The sequence below is a fragment of the Engraulis encrasicolus genome, chromosome 13 (assembly GCF_034702125.1).
Source record: "Engraulis encrasicolus isolate BLACKSEA-1 chromosome 13, IST_EnEncr_1.0, whole genome shotgun sequence".
NCBI classification, from domain to species: Eukaryota; Metazoa; Chordata; class Actinopteri; order Clupeiformes; family Engraulidae; genus Engraulis; species Engraulis encrasicolus.
In genome coordinates, this window is record NC_085869.1 from 40451941 (window position 1) to 40461940 (window position 10000).

The 10000-nt window shown below is 43.9% G+C and overlaps 1 protein-coding gene and 1 long non-coding RNA gene across 3 annotated transcripts in view; both read right to left on the reverse strand.

Annotated features, from left to right (window-relative positions):
* The window catches only part of raph1a (Ras association (RalGDS/AF-6) and pleckstrin homology domains 1a), a 150962-nt gene that overhangs the window by 37317 nt on the left and 103645 nt on the right, over window positions 1-10000 (reverse strand). For both annotated transcript variants that reach the window (XM_063213932.1, XM_063213931.1), the window contains one exon: window positions 6559-6636. In XM_063213932.1, coding sequence (XP_063070002.1) covers window positions 6559-6636 — 78 coding nt within the window. The remainder of the gene's footprint in view (window positions 1-6558; window positions 6637-10000) is intronic.
* LOC134461772 (uncharacterized) lies at window positions 2134-5405 on the reverse strand. Its single transcript, XR_010037404.1, has 4 exons — window positions 4823-5405; window positions 3356-3488; window positions 2383-2519; window positions 2134-2231 (listed from the first exon to the last, which is right to left on the reverse strand). It is a non-coding gene; the product is annotated as an uncharacterized LOC134461772 (long non-coding RNA).

Below are 10000 nucleotides of genomic sequence, written 5' to 3' on the forward strand. Positions count from 1 at the left end.
AGGTTCTGTACTATCAAAATATCTATGTTCTATGTATTATACAAGTTATATATGTAGCCTATGTGCATTACATATAGGCCTACAGTATAACTAGGAAGATATTTACGGGTAGACTATGTGCAATTTCATACACACATGGGATATATATTGCTGTTATCCTACGCATCTATGACAGTATATGCGTTATAAGTAAGGAATTGGCAGTAGACAGACACTACACAACAACAGTAATGCATGGCTCTGAAAAACACTTTGGCTGCATATGTCTGCTGCAAATACTGTACACACGAGTAGTTTGACCTTTCATAATGTCTGCTCTGTTTGTGTTTGTCTTGGAATGCTCATTATCTCCTATCTCCTACTATGTGTAGGATACTTGACACCTGAATTTCCCCATGGGGATCAATAAAGTAACACTACTCTACCCTAATCTACTATATCTATGGTATTATTTAGGCTATATTATTACAAACAGGGCTCTAAATTAAAGGTCCCATGGCATGGTCCTGTGGTGCTTTGTATTGGCTTGCGGGGGTGTCAGGATGTTATATCCGCAGGCTTTCTCACTATAAAGCTGAAACACGCCATTTTGGCCTCTTAGCAGAAGGACTCATTTGAGCGCTTTCTCCAGTGCGTCAGTTTGGAGGGAGGCGTGGGGGGGAGGGGAGAGGTGTGTCCCAAGGGGGAGTGGGGGCGGGACCAAGCTCATGTGGGTGGTGGCGACGAAGCTGTGTTTGTTTGTTAGCTGCTAACTGGTAGCTCTTCACAACGGCACGACAAGCAACAGGGGGAATTGACGCATTTGACCCGAAGATGAAACATGTAGAGAGCTACCTGCTCATGGACTTCAGCGCAGGACGTCTCCGAAGGGTGAGTTTGAGATATTATGGCTGGAATTTGCATTTTTGGTAGGTCTGAAAGCCCTGTTGTAGCCAGTGACTGGGTGGTAATTATTATAGCAGTAACGAGTGTATTCACCATGCGAAGAATACCTTGCAAGTGAACATCAAAAACAATATTCTTCTTACGTACAGTAGGCCCTAGGCCCTACATATATAATTAGTCTACTCTACACAACCTCATTTGCTATGTGTGTACGTTGCTGGCATCGCGACTCCACTGTCTCGAAACCCAGCAACTTTCTCAGTGTGGAAAGCATGTTGAACTAGTTCTGTACATTAATGCTACGTCCTTCATTTATGGTACGATGCTACAAGTGTAAAATAAATGTTATTAATGAACGAGGCGGGTAATTTTCAGAACCCAAGACTTGTTTTTACCCCCTTCAAACATCGTTCTGTATCGGAGATGCTTCCCCAATGAGGTCTATCATTGTGCTTCCCGCATTTGATCACACCACAGTACCTGTACACTGTTGACCAGTCTGTTTGGGGGAAATATGTGCACTGATGTCTGCACCGGAATAGTCAGCCTTCCCTTTTCCATGTATTCTCGCTTGTATACATTTGTGAAATGATCCAGCTTACCTGTTGACATCACATTTACCCAGGAGTTGCCACCAAAGTGTTTCCATTGTGAAATGTGTGTCTGCCTTATCTCATGTTTACCCGAGAAACCTAACACGATCATAGAACTGCCTTTAAAATAAATAAATAAATAAATAAATAAATAAATAAGCGTGGGTGCTAGTGTGGAAACTGATACAGTGGTCAATGCCCTCAGAAAGAGGTAGGGCCTACCTGTGAATAAGATGAAACTTTTACCATCTCTAATCTTTATCAGATCATTATAATAGGAGATGCACACTTGATTTAATTTAATAGTGAGTAACAACTTGTATAGCAGGATCACCCACCCCCACATGGGCTGTTAATTCAATTATGCAGACAATGTAAAGGCAGTGTGAACATTTATTTACAACAGCATCAAGAGTATTCCATAGGAACATATTTATTGAAGACAAATATTGTAGTGAAAGAATGACGGCAATAACAATCTCTGCAACTGTCTTTTCTTTTTTTCCAGCTGCTTCAAGTCCAACAGTGATTCCTGTGTTGTCGTGCATATCCATGCTGAGTTCCTTGATGACGAAGGACACTACACCGGGGATTCAGACTGCAGTACGCATGAACCTCAACACAAGGCTTGCTGTGACCTCTTTATCTGGCTGGCTCGTCTGTGAACTGCACCAACGCCAACATTGCCTCAGTCTGCTTTGCAGGGTTCCCAAAGACCTTGTCCAGAATGAGTTCCACGAACATGAACATAACCTTTTCACACAAAACATACAGAAAAAAGCACACATATTGTTTAGAATTCTAATTCTCCTATTTTGTAGACTTAATGTGCTATTGAAGTAACGCCAATAAAAAATGTTATGTCAAACTGAGTTGAATTGAATGCATTCTTTTGAAAACTTACCAAAAGGTTGGCTTAATCTTTTGATGGTTGATGCACTATCCCTTCTTGGTCTTGGCAATTTTGAAGAAAGGTACACCTCCTGCAGGTAGTCATAGGGCCGGTTGTTCGTTTGAATTTTCATTGTAGAGGAGAGCCATCTGTAAGTACAACAGACAATTTGTGAACAGATTATACATTTTATGGTAAAGCAAATATAGAAATATCATTCACAACAGAAGTTTTCAGGGGGCCTAGTGAAGGGATCCACGCCATTATCCAAACTCATGTCCACTACTTGTGCTTGTGGCCTGATTCCCACCATCCGTGGAGAAAATAATTCAGTTTCCCTGTTATATGCAGTCAGCCTAGGCACAACAACTTTTGTGGGACTTTCCCCCATTCAACATTATGTATCTTGCAATGTCATCTCAAGGCCACAAGCAACACAAGGAAGGACAGGAGTTAGTGGAAAGAACATATGATGGTAGGTGTTTCTTGCCATTTAAAGCACACAACTTGATGATCCACAATGATCCAATGATCAATAAAAAGGCTCTCAAACTCAAAGACAAGTGAGTCAGAACAGGCAGAAATGGCATGGAAACACTTCAAAATGTTATTAGTCACATGTTTTTTTTTTAATAATTTAAAAAGCGGATGGCTTGAGGAAAAAAACCTGCGCAGTCTCTCTAATCTGCATTTTTCACTGGTCAGTAAACCAAAATGTTGTAGGCCTATAAGATGCCGTCATCTTCCCCGGGTATTTCAGTGTAATTTCTGATGTGGCTCAGTAGACCTGCATAGTGTTGTCATATTTCTGATTCCAATCAATGACTGCACCATACCCTGATACAGTTTTATTACCTGTTAAATGTTTTGACCTGTAACTTACATAGTGGAATGACTAATCATCACACAACCAAGGGAAAAAATGAATGAACCGTTTTGAAGCTACACAACAGTAGCTACGTTGGAAATACAGTAGGCTACATACATTTACTCCATGGCTGGGGCAGCAATGTCTTCAAGGATAACTGGTGTGGCTGTAGTCCAGGTGGCAATGCAGTCTGTCTGGAAGGCAGCATCCATGAACCATATGTCTGAACGTGTACACTTATTGTGGTGGCCTGTGAAGACAACAACACTCAATGAGATTCAGAAATACCCAATGCACTAATATGCACCCACCCAGTTATTATGCCACATCATGTTCTGCATAGTTAGAAGACATTGTGAGGGACAAAAGAGTGAGTCTTCTAAACGAAAGCACACATGTTTGCATTACTGCCCCAGTAACCAGCTTTGTTCACAATTTCAAGTGGACACACAAAGGAAATAGGAGGAATCCATGGTATAACATTATGATAACTATTAGGTTATTTCACACGTTATAAGAGGGTAGAGTAAATGAATGTAGTACTGACAACTACAACACATAGGCCCTATTGCTATCAGCGAGTGTCTGCATGCACTCACTAACACTGATGTAACAGCACTGGGTGTTATGAATGTATAAGCTTACAATCACTAACAACTGCCATTAGGCATTGTGTCGGTGGTTGCGAGCAGGGATATTCACAGTTGCGATTCTCTTTTAAGTGTGCACCCTGACGTCAAAATCGGACACACGGCAGTCGAGTTTGAGCCTGGCTAAGGGTATTGGTAAACTCCATAGAATTAATACATTGTATTAGTTCTATGGGTAAACTCAACGAGACGCCATTGACAGTAAATATGCGAGACGAGACGCAGATAACACATCTCGTGGTTCGAAATCCGAGCATTTGATAAACTGACGACGTGACGAGCCAAGACTGACTGCTCAAAACTGTGCTACAAGCAAGCCAAGGAGGGTGTCAAGGGTAGCCAGCAAGTTACGTTGCTACTGTAAACACTCAAACCAGGCACATAGCCATGACACCCCATCGCGTAACCCACACAACAGTGTGCAAAAACCCTTGCGATACAGTAGTTACACATGCATCATGAAAATAATAATCTGGTTAAAAATACAGTACTTTAGGCATTGCGATTCCACGATAGCAAAACGACAACAATTCACGGTGTCTTCTTACACTCAATGACAACTGTTGATGGAAAAATCCTGATAACACTGGATTAAGCTTAATTTCCCAGCGGTAGCCAAAATGGTTCAAAAATGTGCATGTCCCTCTTGAAAAGTGAACGAAAGCTACATTAATTTATGGTTTCGAGGTCAGAGCAGAGATTACACCGGGTGTTAATGTTATACTTCACAGTCATTTTCCAGACTAAACTCAGTTGATCACAGCGTAATGCTTGCTTTTGGTGTGTTTGTAGGGCAGAGTACGTACCATGGTTCAGGAAATTGTTCGTGTTAGCTGCACATAGCCAAGATAGCCTTTATAATGGGTGACACCCGCGTAGCATAGCAAAATGAAGTAATCTGGTCATTAACACTATTTATAATCCATTCACTTACTTGTTCGGAGCTTGCGGATCCCGCAGGGAGACCTGGTACGGATCCATGTCATGCTGTGCGAACCTGGCCCTGTACTGTCCCAAATTGTGGAAACACTCGTCCCGAAAATGCTTCCCACAAACAACGCCTTCGGTAGTTTCGTTGGCAAATTATTTGGGTAAATAAAACCAAGCCACTGTGTCTTCAGGGGCTCTCCCATATGCAGTGAAAACAGGCTTTTCCCCATATTATCACATCCTCCATGTTTCAGTTGCTTAGGCGCCGCCATTTTTCTTGTCTGTTGAACTTGCTCTTCTCTGCTGATGTGATGGGCGGGCAATCCATAGTGGGTGGAAACAGTGTCTAGCTCTATTGGTGGATCCCAGAAACAGGGCGTTGATCATTTTTCCCTCTGCTACGTAGAGAAGGGAAGGCCCAATCAGCGCGCCACCTGGACGCGCCTTTTTTCAAATCTTGACCGAATGCAGGACAGCTCAGTAAACACCTTATGAAAATGTTAACCCCTGGGGTGACTTAAGGAGGCCACAGGAACTCATTTTAAGGTCTAAAAACCTTATTAAGTGAAGATTTCATGCCATGGGACCTTTAACTTTTTTCATCACCAGCCAAAATGGCTAATAGATGTTAATCTTACAAACCGAACACACACTCACAAATGAAGTGATCGTAGCAGATATACAGTAGTCTACACATGAGTAAGATATCCATGGTATATTAGGCCTATTTATGTTATACATTGGGAAGTGAAAGTAGTAGAATAGTAGTAGAGTCTACACATGAGTTGGAAGGTACATTCAACTATCATAAATAAGGAATTGGCAATTGCAGGCAGAGGCTACAGCAGTAATGGCTCTGAGATATACATGACTATGACTATGGCATGTCTATGATACCGGTGTGTGTACTGCATACACGTAGTATCTGGATATCTATGGCGTATTCTTTATATTATTAAAAAAATATAGAAGTGGACGTAGAGACAGAGGCTACACATGAGCAGTAGGCCTATGTATCTATGGTAGCCTACATGTATATTATTTATATTATTATAAATAAGGAATTGGCAGTAACAGGCAGAGGCTACAGCAATAATGGCTCTGAGATATAAATGAGTAATATATCTATGGTAGCCTATGTAGCCTACACTGCAAATACATACTGTCTGGATATCTATGGTGTATTCTTTACATTATTAAATAAAGTGAACAAAGTGGACGTAGTAAACAGAGGCTGCACATGAGTAGTAAGCCTGTATCTCTGGTACAGTTGATTATTTATATTATTATGAATGGGGAAGGGGCCATAGTAGACAGAGGCTACAGCCGTTTTGGCTCAGAGCCAACTGGAGTAAGACCACATCAGGTTAAGAGCTGTGTTAATTATTGATGCCTGCTGTGTGTGTGTAGCAACCTGTCAGGGTCAGTTAAACAGAAACCAAAACACATCCATACAAACGCGCGCACACATTCACGCACACACGCACGCACATCAAATATGTGCACACACGGCAACCCCTTTAACATGAAAACACTTGCCCAATGGAACACACACACACACACACACACGCACGCACGCACGCACGCACGCGCACACACACACACACACACACACACACACACACACACACACACACACACACACACACACACACACACACACACACACACACACACACACACACACACACACACACACACACACACACACACACACACACAGATATTGATCGTGCTTACCTTTTTGACCTGCGCTTCTTTAATTTTCTCCAGGGCCACCCGAATCTTCTCCGCCTTTAGCTTGGCCGCCTGCTCCTCCTAAAGTACACACAAACACACACACACACACACACACACACACACACACACACACACACACACACACACACACACACACACACACACACACACACACACACACACACAGACACACACACACACACGGTTAGGAATGTGACACAGAACATTTGAAACAGTCACACACTTACTCACAGAGGTGAAACATTTGGACAGTTCGGCTAGGCATGTCACACACACACACACACACACACATAGGCACACACAGACACACACTCACTGATGCAAAACCAAACACGCGCACACTTGCACGCAGACACACACACACACAACATCCACACGCACACACACACACACACGCAGGCACGTACACACACACACACACACACACACACACACACACACACACACACACACACACACACACACACACACACACTTACCTGTCCTCTGAAGCAGGACGACATTGTTGTAGCAATCTCCCGTGTGGACCAGCGAAGTGAGAACTGTGTGTGTCTGTGTGTGTCTGTGTATGTGTGAAGGGTAATAGCTAAAGTATACTTGAGTCACTGAGAGCAGGAGAGGGCAGCAGAAACATTTTTAGTCTCATATTTTATCTTTCTGTCTCTCTCTCTCAAGTCACACTCCTCTCACACACACATACACAAACTCTTCTTGCGCTCCCTCCTTCTCACACACTCCCTGTTTTGTCTTCCTCATAGGCACACACACACACACAGTCACACACCACCACTCACAGAGTTCAAGATGACCATACACACACTTCCTCTTCCGACTCTCTCTATCTCTTCTCTACTGACAAACACACTCCTCACAGACGTCCTCACAAACACACACACGCACACACACACACACACAAAGGTTCACAATGAGCTTACAGAAACATGCACACACACACACACACACTCACTCACTCTCCCCTAACAGTGCTCTTTCACTCCGACAGAATAGCCCAGCTCTCCACGCATACACACACTGGCCAAATTGCACACTAACATACAGTGTCTCTTTCTAGCAGTGTTTTTTTTCCTAAAGCTCCGTAGCCTTAATCCTCGCAGCAGCCAAAGCGAGCGGGGCCGTGCTCCACAGAGACGGGCTCAGACAGAAAAGGCAGGCCGACGGACAGACAGCCAAGCAAGCCGACAGGCAAGAAGGACAGACAGCTCCAGCGCTCTGTTTCTCAAACTATTCAGACCAAAGACCACTCGTACCAAACATGTTTAGTCATGGACAACTTGTCATCTCCCTCATGCACACAACAACCTGTAGGTGCTGCAAATTCAGATGCAGATCGACTATTATTTTACTTGACTATTGTTTTACATGAATTACAGGTCTTTCGTACTGAATGGAAAGAACAAGTGTAGTTCAGGTAGTGCCAAAGACAGTTTGTACTTAGTCGTCCAGTTAGACCCAATGGCATCCACAGTTATATAGTTTGGTCCAATAGCAATCTGAAGTTAGGCTTCTTCACTTTCGACCTAATGGCATCCACAGTTAGTCCTGTCCAATAGAAATCTCAGGTCTTCCAGTTAGTCTAGTCAGTTCTCGTCCTAATCAGTTCTGTATCAATATCGCACGCTCCAATGGTCTTAGACTTCACAGCAGTCGACAGTTGGTCCTGAAGTTAAATCCAATGACACTATTCAGTTAGTCCTGTAGTCAGAACTGTTTGAATAGTCCTGTATTGCAGACTGTAGTTCTGAATCCAGAATCTGTAGCCAGATTAGTCCTTAGTCCAGTTAGATCAGATGACATTGTTTTGATAATCCCGAGGTTAGACCTGAATCCCAGAACCATAGAGTCATACAGTCCTGAAACACAGACTCATTGTAGACCCAATGGCAGTTTGTAAGTTAAATCCGATGTCTGTGCTCTCCCCTGTTACACGGAAATCTGTAGTAAATATTTGAGTTAGACGTTATCTCAGTCACTAGGTAGTCCTCTAGTTGGAAGCCTGTGGCAATTAGTCCTGTATCACAGACTCCACTGGTCTTTGGTCCTCCTGTTTGGCAGTTAGTCCTGCATGGTAGACTCCACTGGTCTTTGGTCCTCCTGTTTGGCAGTTAGTCCTGCATGGTAGACTCCACTGGTCTTTGGTCTTTTGGTTTGGAAATGAGTCCTGTATTGCAGTCTGTGTACTGGTCTGCGGTCCTGCGGTCAGGTCAGATGACAGTAATCCTGGTCCTCGGGGATGTTAAAAAAAATACAAAGAAAGAGGTCTGGTGCACACAAGCACACATTCTGGTCCCAATCCACTAGAGCAGACTTGGCAGACAAACACACACTCTCTAGCACTGATCCGCTAGACCGGACTGCAAAAGCCGGCAGACTCCCAGTAGTTGAGTTGACAACACACACAGATAGCCTACTCTCTCTCTAACACACACATACACACACACACAGACCAAGCCTGATCTCCACAGTGCTCATTCAAGCTGACAGACCGTATCCCTCACTCACTCTCGTTAACAACCTTTGAAACTATACACACACACACACACACACACTGATCTCTAAGAGCATCAGCAACTAACACACACAAACGCAGGCAGACAGACAGCCATTCGGGCAAAAGAACATCCCAAAAATCCAGATCTGTGCCGTAATCCTCAGTAAGTGTGTCCTGGTGACTCCGTCTGCACAAGTGTACGCGCACAGACACACACACACACGGACACACAGACACACACGCGCGTCTGCCCTGGCGGAAGAGAAGGGATGGACACACGAGCGGAGCAGTCAGACGGAGAATGAAGCAGAGATCGTCATCTCAAAGAAAAAAACACACTCTCTCACACACACACACACACAGACTCATACAAGCACTCACACATAGACACAAACTGAGGGCTGAGCACATGTGTGTGTGTGTGCAGTGACACGGAGAGAGAATACTGAATACCAGCATGTGTGTGTGAGAGAGAAAGAGAAAAGAGAGAGAGAGGAAGAGAGAGAGAGAGAGAGACAGAGAGATGGGAGGGGTTTAGAGACGAAGAGAAAGGAGAGAGAGAGAAAGAGGGAGGGAGGCTGGAGAGATGGAAAGAGAGAGAGAGAGAGAGAGAGAGAGAGAGAGAGAGAGAGAGAGAGAGAGAGAGGGAGAGAGAGAGAGAGAGAGAGAGAGAGAGAGAGAGAGAGAGAGAGAGAGAGAGAAATAGAGAGAGGGGGGGTATGGGGCCATAAAGATAAAGAGACAGAGAGCGGACGAACAGAGTGAGCTGAGAGGGAGGGAGAAAAGGGGAGGGGTCTGTACCAGGCTCCAATACACACACACACACACACACACACACACACACAAACACACACACACACACACACACACACACACACACACACACACACACACACACACACACACACACAC